Here is a 14,330-nt window from a genome sequence, read left to right on the forward strand (position 1 = left end):
CAGCCACGACCCAGGTACACACACAACCGGGAACAGAGACCGCAGACCCCTCCCCTGTTCAGGGAGGGAAGGCAGACACTGTACTGTTGCTTTTCCACTCCCACCCTTAACTGTCACTGTCCAAGAATCCAGAAGCATCTTTCATGCCGTCAACTCCACTTAAAATCCCTCAAAACGTTAACTGCTGTGCACCTGGGTTTGGAATGCAGAGTTCGAGGTATTCGAGGTTGTTTAAATTCTGTAAAAATGAGAAGGGAAGCCAGGCAAACACTGGAGCTTGTGACCACTTTTGCTGAACAGTTTTGAAGATGAAAACAGAAAGGCACAGGTCACCCTGTAGACGAGGCGTCCACCGCCAGCTTCCTCTCTCCTTCTCCTGACACAGGCAAGAAGGGCCCCCACAGACAGTGGAGTTCGAGGTAAGGACACCATTCAGGTGCCCCACACATTTGAATTCTGTGCTCTATGGGCAACGGAACACCTACAAATGTTCCTTAAAAAAACAAAAACAAAAAAAACATACAGCTGTTCAACAGGAAGGTTGTTCAACAGGCAAAGAGCGGGTGATTTAACTGCATGACTCTCCCCAGCTCTGGTGCTCCACCGCGGCCTGTCTCTCAAGCTCACACGGCTGTCAGAGGAAAAGGTTTTCAGTGTCAGGAAGAACCTCTTCTTCTAACACCCACAAGGAAAACAAGACCAGAAACAAAAAATTCACCGCAGATGAAACCCCAGAAGAATCCAATTTGGAAAGAATTTAATTAACAAAATAAAACAGGGAAAATGGTCCCAGAGGGGCTCTAGAGGGAGAGGACCCCCCCTCCCAGGCTGCCGCCTGGCCCCGCCCAAGCAGGACCAGACCCGTTCCGCTCGCCGCCTCCTCGGCTGCTCCTCACGCTGCACAGGGAAGCCCAGATGCCTGCAGCTGCTGTGACGCGGCTCGCGCTCTCCTGAGCTGGGCTGGCACACGAACACATGCAAGGCAAGGAGGTTTCAGGGTTTCACCAAACAGTTAATTTTGGCAAAAAGAGAAAACCAACAAAAAGCTAAAGTTCATAAGCAGAATTAAAAGCCACTGAAGTGAAAACAATGTATTTCTCGACAGTATGGAATGCAACTACAGCTACATCTTTTTTCTTCCTTTTGAAGTCTGCCATCCTCTTCCCCAGCTCGGGTCAAAGTTCATAGCAGCACGCCGCGACGTCCTCTGTCCGCCAGTGTCCTCTGCCTCGGGGGTCTGAAGAGCTCACCGGTCACGCTCAGTCCGTCCGGAGAATCATGGGAGGGTGCTCGCTGTCCTCCTCCAGCCGCAGGGCGCTGGCCTCGTCCTCCAGGCCCGCGCCGCCCACCGCGCCCAGCTCGTCCGTGTAGGCTGCGGAGAGAGTGGGCGCTCAGGCCAGGCAGACCCCACAGGTGGGCCGACCCCACGGGCGGGCCGACCCTGTGGCCACGCCCGAGGCGGGACGTGGGCCAGCCAGGAGCTCGTGGCCCACAAGACTCGGAATTCTCGCCTCTCCCCTGACCAGCGAGCTCTCTGCAGCCTCAGGCAGCTGCAGAGGAAGCTGTTGACTTTCCAAGACCCATAAAGGTCAGAAAGGAGCCGGTGCAGTAACGGGCCGGTGGACAGGCTGCAAACTGCCCTTAGTGAGCGGGTGGGACGCTCAGAGCCTCCTCTAACTGGTTGCAAAGGCCCTCTGTCTCCAAGCGTGAAACAGAGGGCCAGTCCAGCGCAGTGAGCGCGGCTACAGCAGCGTCCAGGTGAGGTCCCGGCGAGTCTGGCGGGAGGCGGCTCACAGGGAGCCCACGCTCTCGGCGGCGTTGCACCCTCCGGCCCCACCCGGCAGGGCCTGCTTGCCAAGTGATTCCACAGGCGGCAGGGCGGAGGCCGAGGGTCTAGGGCAGCATTTTAGCTGAGAGGCGCCAAGCAGGGGACAACCACGTGCACCCGGAGCCACAAGGACTGTTTCCTTCCAAGATGAAGACAACGAACTCCGGCTCGAGGGGCCCTGAAAACCGCTCTGCACGACCGCCGGCCCGCCTGGGCGCCCAGCATCACCTGCCCTCCAGGCTCACCCGCAGCCCTTACCCAGTGCCGTTGGGGACGAAGGCACGTGAGGACCCTTGGCCACAGCCGTGCTGTATGTCTGCGTCACCAAGGGGCAGTCGTGGGACGTGGAGTCTAGGATCTCGTTGGTCGTCTCCATGCTGCCATCCAACCTGGAAGGGGAGAGGAAAACGACAATAGGGACAGTCAGGGCACGCGGACGACATGCCCCACGGGCGGGTCAGGCCAGACCTGCAGCCACAACGCGAAGGGCCCTCACGGGAGGGACGCACACGCGGTCACCGCACTGTGCAGACTGCGAGGGATTCCCCCGCGTCTGTCCACTGGGACGTCTACACACCAGGTCTGGTGAAATGAGCTGGGCCTGGCGAGGTGACCGCATCGCACTCTCGAAGGCTGACGATCGTAAACAGAACGCGCCAAACCCCCAAAGCACGCCCTACGTCCACCCTGATTACGCGAGTACTGCAGCATCACCGTTCAGGGAAAACGCGACAACAGGAAGCCGAACTGCGCTACCTCCCAATGAACTAACGTTCATCCCTTCTTTTCAAAGAGAAAGGCTGCATCTCTGAGACAGCAGGCTCTCGGAGAACGTGCCCCATGTCGTGGACGGCACCCTGGGGTCGTCCCTCCTGTGTGAGACCCTGAGCGACATCCTTAGTGGATCCGGTCCCAAGGAAGAAACCCCCGAGGCCCCCCGACAGGGAGAACAGTGGGCACCGGCCACGCCCGTCTCTGCCCGGCCACGAGCCAGACACACGCGGAGGCGTGGAGGGTGGGGTCAGCACCCACCTGGGATTCCGCCTGGCAGGGCGCAGCTCCCGCACAGCACGGGTGGCTGCGCGGGGACGCGTCCCTCCGTGTCCCTGGCTTTTGGGGAAACGAGCAAACCCACCGCAGGCGCCCGGCAGCGGCCTGACCGCTCAGAGGAGGCGTGGCTGACTCACTTGTGCTGTTTCATCAAGGTGCACTCGCCTCCCTCCTGGGGGTCCAGGTTGTACATGTATAGGTACCCGTCTGAGGCTCCCACCAGCAATCGGGGAATCTTCTGGATTCTAGTGAGGATAAAAAGCAACCAAGTTCTCGGGAAAGAACTTTCACAGAGTTCTTGTGAAACCAGCAGCCTCCCTGTTAGCCTTGCCAGAGAAGAACCCCCTGCCCCAAACAAGCAAGCTGGGTTTTGTGCGGATATTGTCTACATGTAAGAGGATAAAGACTGCACCTGCTGTGCTACCTGAGGCCGCAACACCAAGGTCAAGGGGCACCTGGTGCGAATAAACGTGGAGGCCACAGGGGAGCAGGTGGAAGCAAAATCAGCTCTGTGGTTTCCCTGATTACTAACAGCAGATATTTTCATAAACTTTTCAATGATGCCAGGTGGGTAAAAAGGATGTAGAATAATGCCACTCAGATCTACGGAATCACACAGACGCCCTGTGCGTCCTGCAGCTGACCTGGCTACGAGGGAGCCTCCAACCACATGAGGCTGATGGTGTTAGAGGCCTCAGGATAAAGTACTGCACTCGCAGAGGTGGCATCGGGCCCACGAAGCCACGGTGCACCATATGGCGCCCTCCACTGCCACGTGACTCTCGCCTAAACCAAAGGTCCAAGTGTGCAGGCTACCCCGGGCCACACCAGCCTCGGCCCCTGGTGCCCTGCGGCCCAGCTCCCAGCTGGATGCACGGCGGGGCAGAAGCAGCTCCCCTTCTACTCACGTGGCCAGCGCACAGATGTTCTTGTGGCCACAGAAAGGCAGGCGGACCGTGGCGAAGGCTCTGCCCTGGTTGAACATTTCTGTCACCTGGGAGGGCAAGTAGCTGGTGGACGCCATGAGAACTTTCCCGAAGTAGCCGGTCCAGGTGGTGGGCTCCTCCTGAGGCCTGGAAGGAGGGAATGCCATCTGACACACACGGTGGGGCCCTTTGCTGAGAACGACCACGTCCCACTCACACAGAAGAAAGAACCAGCCCCGAAACTCAAGAGGAATTTCCCAGCCTTCAGGGAAGAGGGGGTGCAGAAAACGATGACCTCCTGGGACTCTGGGGATGTTACACACCGTGTCCTTGGAGGGTCTGTAGAGAGGCCCTTCAGGCCCCTCCCTAGTGGCCACCTCAGACGACGGCAAACGCCCAGGTCCCTGCTCTGAGCTGACGTGAGAACACGAGGCCAGATCCAGGACCCGCTGCCCCGCTCCTCCTAATGGGAAGTCCCCAAGAACCTCACGAGCACAGATTTCAGCCCCTGCTCCCTCGCAGCCCATCTCCGCTGTAGTTTATCTTGTATACACACTCGTAAGTCACCCTCAACGCTCCTTAGGTAAGACACAGTGTAAATAAACAGGAGTGATCCTGGCAGGATGCTGGTCACGTCTAAGAGAAAAGGTAAGAACCACGCCCCCGGCCATGCACACCCACTGCAGTCACACAACACTTAATTCAACCACATCACAAATGGAAACCGTCTCTGTGCAGGAGGGCGGCAAGTACCCCCTCCCAGGGCAGCCGTCTCAGGCGCTGTGGGAGGAGGTGCTGAGGGGTCCACCACCCCGCCCAGCAGGCGCCCCTCCACCCGAGAACTCCATCCATCCCACTGCTGAGCCCAGACTTGGTGTCGCTCAGTCCAGAGCCAGCTCCCGGGCCGCCAGTGGCAAAAAGTGTCTACAGGCAGGACCGCGCCTGTGTGTCGCTTCCACCCAGTGGACAGCGTGCTCTGTGTTACTGACACTTTGACCATCTCTGTGACTCACTTTTCTTTCACAGTCTCGAGTTTGAAGATGTGCACAGTCTCAGTGTTGCTGGAGGCCGACAGGAACATGCTGTCCATGCTGAAGGCCAGGGAGCAGATGCTCACACACCTGGGCGACAGGGAGGGCCCGAGTCATGCTGTCGCGCAGGCACACGGCAGAGGGTGGCCAACAACCCCCCCCCGCCCCGCCAAGGGAGTCATACAAGTCACAGCGAAGGCAGCTTCCCCGACAGGTGCACGTGGGCTACTGGTACCTTTCTCATTCCTTTCTAGTCACCTTCTCAAAACATGTGTTTAAGGAAGGAGAACGTCTGAAGGGCGACGCTAAGTACGAGTCATCCTTTGACAGATCCTTACACGGCCAACTCTTCGCAATTCCAGGTAAGGAAGGGAATCAGGACTTCACTAAACTGCTTTTAGCTGAATTAGGCTGGCGTTACAGCACTACGCTTAGGAAAACCCAGTAACTGATATTACAGCAATTCTTAACATGGAAGAAGGGAGACTGGGAACCTTGACAATGCTTAAGAGCAAACTTTCAACATACTGAAACTCTACAGTTCACCTTAAAAAACACTGTAAAAATCCCAAAGCCACCAGATAAACCTGCATTTCCTCAAAACCCAAGAAATACAAGGTGCACGTAGCCCTGTCAGCAGTCATGGGCTTTATTCAACTCAGTACACATTTACGGAGCTCAAGGTGAACCCAGCTACACTAAAGCCCGGGACACCATCTTGCCTCCAGGAGCGTGGAGGCAGGTATGTGCAGGACTAACCTCGCAGCAAGCAGAGGACTAAGAAGTGAAGTGGAAGGCGCTACAGAAGCTCGGGGAGGAGGGCTACTTCCGCGCGAGATCAAGAAAGGGGGCCACCTGACAGACGCAGAGGGTTCAGGAGTTGGCAGGTCACAGCCATGACCTCCATGGGGACAGGTCCCTCTCTTGAGGAGCTGAAGTGACGGGGCAAGGGGAACAAGCCACGGCTGCAAAAGCAGAACCCAGGAGGCCTCGAAACCCAAGGCATTTCAGGGTCCGGAGCAAACCCCAAGGCAAGGGGAAGTCCCAAGACTCCAAACAGGGCAGTGCGTGCACCATACGCTCACCTTCAAAGAACAACCGGGCTCAGGTCTGAAGGATGGAACCCAGGGGCCAGGAGCAGAGACCAAGGTGAGCGCAAGGCTGGATGGTGATGAGGATTGGGGGATGGGGGGTGGGCGGGCAGCCCTGCTGCCTGATTGGGTGTGCAAGTGACAGGAAGAGGTGGCAGCAAGCCCCTCAGAGCCCCTCTGAGCACCGGGTGGAAAGCTGGGATGTTTACTGAGACAAGGTACATGCAGAATGGTGAGCAGTCAGGCCACACACTAGCCGGTGGCAGGAGTGACGTGGGAAACCTCGTCAGGCGGCCTGGGCGCACAGACGACGTGGCCGAGGGGGGTGGGCTGCACAGAGCCGGGCCGCGAGAGGCTCCAGGGCAGACACATAGATGCAGGAGGAGGACACGGAGCAGGAGCAGCAAGAGAAGAGAAACCCGGAAAAACGAGGTGTGAGGAAACGCGAAGGAGAAAAGGAAGGGAAGAGACAGGAGGCAGGCGACCGCGACGGGCTGCAGCGAGAGGCACGGAGGCCCGAGCATCGTCCGCAGGAGGGACCCGGAGGAGAGGGCGTGGGGCTCCTGCAGGAGGGCGGCTCCCGGTCCCAGGAGACAGGTACCAGATGCGGAAGTGGACGGAGCACAACACATGGCTGTGGTTTGGTGTTTCTTTTAAGAAAGGGAAAAAAGGGCCAAAGCCGTTCGCCAGAGTGACGGGGAGCTAGGGGCACTGGTTACAGGTTTCAGAGCAGAGAAGGAGGGGAGGAGCTCAGGACCCCCCAGGAGGCAGCCACTTGCCCAGCCCAGCTGGGCCAGCTCTTCCTTTCATGCCTCTAGGGGACCCAGCCACCACTCTGTGTTCAGGGGGAATCAGGGACACACAAAACCCAGTTTGCTTTTATAAAAATGCCCCTTTACCTCCCACAAGACTCCTAAACCCCACCTGACCACCCAGCTGGGCTGAAAATGCTGGTCGCTGAACTGGGATCCCTGGTGCTTGAGTTTCCATTGTTGGTCACAGAAAATATAAAACTGAAATCCAAACAGAAGCTCCAGAATCAATTTCGGAGATTCATATACTTTACCTCTTTACTCCTCTCCGGAACTCGAAGAGTTTTTGTCCTTCTGGAATGGAAAAAACCCTAATCACGGTCCCCTGTGACAGTGGAAGAAGGAAAGGAAAAGAATTTTAGCTGAGTAGAATTTCCTGCACATTAGACTTACTGGACCGAGTGATGAGAGCTGCCTTGGGCCACGTGGCCCCGGGCCCTGCACTATCAGGACACACCCTGTTCTACTGCTTACTTCACGACTGTGTGAAGTCAACTCACTTTAACTTACTACTTCCTCTAACCACTAAGAGCCTTGAAGTCAAAACCAGGATACGATAGTTCTACTTTCCTTAAGTCATCTGAGATTTAAATGATTAAAAATACATCCTTAAGGGACGTTCCTGGTGGCCATGTGGTTAAGACTCCATGCTCCCAATGCAGGGGGCCCAGGTTCGATCCCTGGTCAGGGAACTAGATTCCACACGCACACCGCAACTAGGAGCTCACATGCCACAACTAAGGGGCCCACCTGCCGCAACTAAGACCCAGTGCAACCAAATAAATAAATAAACAAATATTAAAAAAAAAATTACACTCTTAAGCATTACTTAGCATGGACCTGGACCTCACTCGGCCAGCTCAGAGCCTGGGGGCCCCTCTGATGTCCTTTCCTCCCACTTTAAGTCAAGATCAAGGGCTGATTAGCAACTGATTAGCTAGAAATGTTACTTAATTGCCTAAAAAGGAATGAAGCATTTCCTTTAGGTCTTACAAAATGGCAGACCTATATACCAAGAACATGTCTACGACTAGGACAGAAGGAAATATGCGTAAACGGCGAGCTGCGGCACATCCCAGCACAGGAGTGAAACACTGTGAAGATGTCCATCTCCCCACCCCTCCCCCAGCTTCCCGGGGCATGTGTGGATGGGGGGCAAGACCTGGGCGTCTGGGAGAGTCGACGAGACAGAACAGCCAAGTATGTGAAAATGAGTGGTACTTTCAACATCTACATGTTAAAAGAAAACTACAAGCTACAGTAGCAAACTAACAAAAAGAGACACAGTCTGACAGGGCAGAATGGAGAAACCTTAAAACAGGCAGCATTTTATTAAAATATCTATGGGGTAGGAGTTAGCTGACATTTAACTTCATACTGTACAAGTTCTAGAAGGTTCAAACTGTTAAACATAAAAACCATTAAGATTGACACATCTATAAATAGAAAGAAAAAAACCAACAAAACCCAACCTATAGACAACCCAAACAAACAACACCAGGAATTGTTTTAAATAAATTGTGGTAAATTCACAAAATGGGATACTACCCAGCCATTAGAAATTAGGCTGGAGATAAAAAGGGTCCCTTTTTGAAAATATGAATAAAGACAGTGATTCTCTGGACAGGACACCAACCAAGTTCGTAATTCTCCAGAATTAGGGGGATAACACAGTTACTGCCTTCATATCCAAAAATAACATGGCAAAGGTTTTGCCTTTGCAGCCTAAACGTTTAGGTTTAGATACAGTCCTAACGGCATACCTACTGTGCAAAGCTAATTAAGAGCTGTTGGTCACAGCTCGACTGCAGTTCTCCGAAAGCAGGATCAAGCCACACACCTCGGGAAGCCCCGGCACCTAGTGCACAGCAGAGCTGAGGAGGCCGCTGGTGGTCTAAGGCCATAAACTAAAAGTCTTCTGTTTAAACCCAAATCAAGAGTTTGCATTTTAAAGTCCAGTAAAAAAAAAAAAAAGGTTCTATTTTTACTAGCCTTGATATTCCATAAAATGCTTTAGAGCCTCTTAAGACCTAATAAAAACCATGAAGATAAGACTTTGATTAATCAAGGGATAACAGAATTTCATGGCAGTTGTGATCCTCCCAGGGAAGAAGAAAAGGACAAGGTGACACTGATCACCCAGCTCAGTGTCTGAAACAAAGTCAGGCTTGGAGTCCAGTCCCTTTGTCGCTGCCCAGCTGCGTGACCCTGGAGCACTGACTTAACCTCTCTGAGCCTTCAATATGAAGCAGGGAAGGGTCTACCTTGCCGTGGGGTTCAATGTGGTAAATGAACAGCACGGGTCTAGTGAGGGACCCTAACCAGCAGCACTGTCATCACAGGCAGCGGGTGTGAGGACAGGCAGAGGAGGAGCTGACGTTCACGTATGGCATCTGGGCGGCTGGTTCGAGGGGAGACATGACTTAGGAGGGGCTACTTCAGGTTTTCGGTGAGAAAGCATCCTAGTAAAATTAGGCAGCGGGCACGGAGAAGAGAGGAACAAGCCAGGAGAAGAGCAAGGACGCAGAGGAGGAAGAAGACGCAGCAGCTGAGCTGGGAGGGACGAGGGCCCGCCGAAGTCACGGGGCCCAGAGACGGGGCGAACGGAAGGGCTGCCCAAGCCGTCGTGTCCTACATGCTGGGAGCCTGTCCCTCTAACCCGGAAATCCTTCTCACTGGAGACTCAAGTTAATGTTTACAGGTGACCAAGGAAAGCTTAGACGTAAGACTTAAATACACTGCCTGTATTCAGGTTAGTATTATAAACACGTTTATATATCCTAAATACGAGAGACGCTACAGATGTCCCAACACTGTAGTCACTGAACGTGTTCCACTTCGGCGAGCGTGGCTGTGGGGCCCCCACTGTCTCCCCCACCCGCCCCCCCAGGCCACAGGCGGTGCCTGGCTGCCAGCTGGTCGGGACTAAAGCTGCTCTGTTAGCCTGCCTGGGTGCAGGCAGGTGAGAGTGTGTTGGAGCCTCTGACCCAGGTTTCCAAGGAGCTGCAGCCGCCTCACCTTCTCAGAAGCAGTGGCGAGCTTGGTTCCGCTGGCGTCAAAGGCCAGCGCGGCTAACGGGCTGTCGTGAGCCGGGATCATGTTCGCCGCTCTCTGCCAGGAAGCGTAAAGCAACAGGTGAGTGCTGCGCGAGGCCCGCCGGCCGTAACTGAAACACCAGCACTGAAACACCGGTGTGGTTCATACAGACGCGACCCTCCCGCCCCGACCCGATTAACCAGGGGTGGGGCTCCGAGGAAATGCGGCTCAAAACCTTTTTAAAATAAGTGAAGCCATGTCTCTGTGGAGTTTTATAGTTTTCTCCGTTCCCTCCGGCACGCGTGCTGTGGGCACTCAGCACGGCTGGAGGCGGAAAGACCCCGATGTGCCCGGACAGAGGGTGGCAGCGGGCATCGTGCCGCTGGGCCAGGAGGCGAGTGGGTCAGAGGCGCGGGGCCCTCGTGTCAGGAAGCAGGGGCTGTAAAGCACTCCCCGGGACCGAAGAACCTCACCAGGTTGATGGTGTCGAAGACCTGCACCTCCCCGATGGTGGCGCTGCCCGGGTACGCCAGGTAGCAGTTGTCGTTGTTGATGGACAGCGCACACAGGCCTGCAGCAGGGCACGGGGCAGGGCGTCAGGGCGGCCTCCCGGCGCTATCAGCTCTGGGCACTTGCCCCGCAAGAACGCAGGGATGGCGGAGCTCTGACATGACCCTGGTCGTCCCACCGCTGGGTTTTTTAAGTCCCACCCCCCCCCCCCCCCCAAACCGCCATCGTAGGTGACAGCAGGACTGTAAAAACAGACTAAAGGCCTCTGGCTGGAATGATTAGAAACCTCAAAACTGGAGGCTGACCAAACCACCGATTTACGTGGTCACAGGACCAGCGTCAGAAGGACGGCGGCCAGCTTTAAGGCCAATACTTTTAAAATCTGTGAAACCTAAAATGAGAAAAAAGCCTCTCACCGACGGCTATCTTTAAAAGGCAGAAGCAGAAGGCAGCCTGTCCTGTGCCCAGGCTCACCTGCAGGGTTCGGGGGCGTCTCCCGGATGGTGTGCAGCACCTTCATGTCCCGGATGTTGTGTATATACAGGGACTCCTCCAGGCACACGATCAGCCTCTGGAAAAGACACAGGACACGTGACACCAAACATAAGGCAGAGCCCGTGCGGCGCTCGCTCTGCTCCTCAGTTAGCGGACTCCTGCGCTAAGGTGCCGTGTTCCTTCCAGAATCCGCAGATGCACGGCTCGCGGCACTGTCTGGGCGCCTCCCGCAGCCCCGCTGCCCACGCGCCAGGGGTGTGCTCGGAGCCGGCCGCGCCCATGACTACTTCCCCTGGTTGCACCAGGACCTCTAACTGTGTGGTTTAATTCCATGTTATAGAAACTGGTCTCCAGCTGAGAAAAGTGTGATTTGCTCTTGTTTTGCTCTCGGCTCTCCCCTCACGAAAACCAGAGCCTGGGACAGGTTTGGTGAAGGTTTTCTGCTTTCAAAAACCAATGTTGAATGACACACGGCAGGATGAAAGTAAAATCTAGGGCTTTTAATAAAGTGTAAAAATTCTACACCCAGACTGTTTTGCAGCTGTCGAAGTTCTCGCTCCCTGTGGAAGAAGATGGACGTGTAGCTGGTGCACCAAGGGGATGACTCCTGTAGGAGAGACAGCTGCCCACCCTCCAGCTGCGGTCACCCAAGGGCCTCACCCAGCCACCTGCTGCTGACAGAACATGCTGAGGCCCTTAAGGACAGGGCTGTATCTTGTGAGTGAGCCAAAGCCATGTGACCATCTCGCGGAATACACTCAAGTGCCGGCCACCAGGTCCACGTTCCCGGCGAGACATTCTTGTGGGTTTTGGGGAAGATACAAAAAAGTAATAAATCCTTCACCTTAAATTAAAAGTTACATTAACAGTTAAAAAAGGGATAGGGAAGGATCTCCTTGGCGGTCTAGTGGTTAGGACTCGGCCCTTTCAACTACCGGGGCCTGGGTTCAATCCCTGGTCGGCGAATTAAGATTCCACAAGTTGCGGGGTGCAGAAACAAACAAAAAAAAAGACAAACGTGCTCATGCTCACAGGTGTCTGAAAAGCACCATCTATAAAAGCTCAAGAAGGCGCACGTCTCCAGGGATGAGGGAAGCGATCGGCAGGCGCCAGGGCATCGTCGGGAATGGGGCGTTGAGACGAGAAAACAGAGTTGAGTCTGGGCTGGGGGTGAGGTGAGCAGGTGCATGGCCAGAGGGACCAGAAAACACCACCTAAGGATGGCCGGCTGTGTCCGAGGGCCCCCACGGATACCTCGGGACACGGGCCAGAGCCCCCCACCCCCACCCCACCGCTGAGTGGCGTGAGAGCGCAGCCCACCTGCCTGTTCAGCTTCACGGCCAGGATGGTGTTGGAGTAGCTGTAGTTGCAGATCTCGGTCCCCTTCTTAAAGTGGCAAACTTTCAGCTTCCTGGGAGCTTTGAGGCTAACGATGGCCACTAAGCTGCTTGAGAACAATCTTTCCACGATGCACACATCTTCAGTATCAGCTGAAAGTAGGAAAAAACCCCCATGTGTGTGTATCCCCGTCAACAGGCACAAGGTGCTTGCGCACACGAACATGTGTCTACGGGCGGGCTTCCCACCACAAGCTCTGGGACAGGTGGACTGAGTCAAGTTCACGGCCTATGAGGCCCGGTGAAGCCACTGCCAAGTTGCCCTGCATTCCACAAGAAGGGCTTTCTCCTCAGAGGCCGCCCCCCACCCCCTATCCTGGGCAGACCCCCCCACTCCACATGTGTCACCCGTCACTGCCCCCGGGGGTCACCGCAGCCGCCCTCTGCACCTGCTCACTGCTGCTGCCTAGACGCACTGGAAGGTGAGCCCCACCCAGACAGAGGCCTCATTTTTGGGCCCACAGCTGCATCCCCGGCACCTACAACCGTACCTGTCATAGGATGGGCCCCCAAGCAGTCCCTGAGTGACTCCATCTCTGGGGGGCTTGCTTTCCTGCCTGTAAAGGGGGGTCACAGCTACCCTAGTGCGAGGAGGGACTTACAGACACCTGTGCAGTCAGCTCTCTCACCCCTTCGCTTCCTGCTCCCCACCCCCACTCAGAAGATGCTGGACTATAAACTGTGCACAGCACCCCGCACAGAAAGGAGCGGGCACAGCAGGCCCTGCACTGCTATTACTCCCCCGCCCAGGCTGCTCCCACACACCCCTCTCTCTCCTCACTCCCGCCTTGGTTTCGCTGGTAATGACCTGCGGCAATTTCAGATGCAGGAGCAGAGAGAGTTCTGGAATGTGGGAAAATCCGCGAGCCAAAAATCCAGATGATGCCCACGGGCAGCCCATCTCCACCTGCGCTACGAAGTGCGGCTGCGCCACGGGGAAGCACGGACCGCCCAGCACCCTAACAATGACCCGGGGCCGTCCTCTACCCATCGGAGCCAAGCACGAGGACTGACGCCCAGAGGGGACCCCGCCCAGGGGGCCCGCGCCCCTGTAAACATCCACACGCGAGACCAAGGACGCTCTGTCACTGAACCGAGTGGTGTAAGTTAGTTTAGAAACCAAACTCCCAAAGTGAGCAAGAAAGCTCTAAAGGTCCCTGCATCAGGACAAACTGTTTCTAGGGAAACGCACAGTATCAGTCATCTCAATATGGGCTTGATAGCTCAATGTGCTCAGCACGGGGCCTAACTACTGGGGTCAGCCAAGAGTCACAGCCAAAGCGATGTGACTCATATCTGTGGAAAAAAACTAAGATTTCACTATTAGGTAGAATGGAATAAGTGATAAAATCAAATGCATGAGTCCGAGCTCTTCGCAGCAGTCTAGTCATAGCTGCTGTCACACAAAATGGAATTCCTTCTTTGCTGCAGCTACAAACTATCCTTTCTTCAAAAAGAACACACACCAGCATCTCAGGGGAGCTGCCAGCACCTCAGGGGAGCTGCCAACCCCTTCCAGGACTGAGCCTCGACCTGAGGGCACAATCAAGCGTGGCCGCCGGCCCCGGGGGACGCGGCCTCGGCCCGTCTCACCGGCGGCAGCGTCTCCAGCACCCGCACGCACAGCGCTCCAGCAGCAGGTCACCCGGCTCCAGAGACCGCCCCGCCCCCTGGGATGCCCACGGCCTGCAGCGCAGCCCAGCTCCCTCCGGCCCAGAGCCTCACCTTCCCCATCAGCCCCTTTCCCTCAGGAAGCTGACGGGGAGGCCCGAGTGCACCCTGAGCTGGACCCGTGGACTGGGAGCAGCTGGGAGGGCCGTCTCCACGGACAGGGACGCCGGCGGCCGCTGCTCAGGCCTGTCCTGCCCACGTCTCGCCCTTCAGGCTCCAGCTTCCCAGTCACCTCACTCTCCTCTCCCCTCAAGGTGGGATGACGGTGGGGAGGCGTGCAGCCTGACGGGTCTCATCCTCCCCTTCTCATGCAGCCGCTGCCCTGTCCTCCCTGGGGACCCGGACGCCGGCTCAGCAGCGGCGACCCCGCCCCTGGCCCAGTTCCCAAAGACAGGAGTGTGCCTGCCTGGTCACACTGCCCCCCGCCAGGTCTGACGCCGGCTGGCACACGGCATCTGTAACACGGACGCCACCTGAAGACCC

General features: G+C 56.1%; 1 protein-coding gene across 6 annotated transcripts in view; it reads right to left on the minus strand.

The window, feature by feature from the left end:
* Window positions 1-740: 740 nt before the first annotated feature.
* WIPI2 (WD repeat domain, phosphoinositide interacting 2) overlaps window positions 741-14,330 on the minus strand; it is a 29,744-nt gene continuing 16,154 nt past the window's right edge. For all 6 annotated transcript variants that reach the window (XM_057748236.1, XM_057748240.1, XM_057748237.1 and 3 more), the window contains 10 exons: window positions 12,100-12,269; window positions 10,759-10,855; window positions 10,248-10,345; window positions 9,757-9,849; window positions 6,993-7,063; window positions 4,818-4,925; window positions 3,787-3,951; window positions 3,016-3,123; window positions 2,087-2,217; window positions 741-1,372 (listed from right to left, as the gene is read on the minus strand). In XM_057748236.1, the coding sequence (XP_057604219.1) occupies window positions 1,260-1,372; window positions 2,087-2,217; window positions 3,016-3,123; window positions 3,787-3,951; window positions 4,818-4,925; window positions 6,993-7,063; window positions 9,757-9,849; window positions 10,248-10,345; window positions 10,759-10,855; window positions 12,100-12,269 (1,154 nt within the window). In that variant the 3' untranslated portion in view covers window positions 741-1,259. The remainder of the gene's footprint in view (window positions 1,373-2,086; window positions 2,218-3,015; window positions 3,124-3,786; window positions 3,952-4,817; window positions 4,926-6,992; window positions 7,064-9,756; window positions 9,850-10,247; window positions 10,346-10,758; window positions 10,856-12,099; window positions 12,270-14,330) is intronic.

The sequence above is a fragment of the Hippopotamus amphibius genome, chromosome 9 (assembly GCF_030028045.1).
Source record: "Hippopotamus amphibius kiboko isolate mHipAmp2 chromosome 9, mHipAmp2.hap2, whole genome shotgun sequence".
Taxonomy (NCBI): Eukaryota; Metazoa; Chordata; class Mammalia; order Artiodactyla; family Hippopotamidae; genus Hippopotamus; species Hippopotamus amphibius.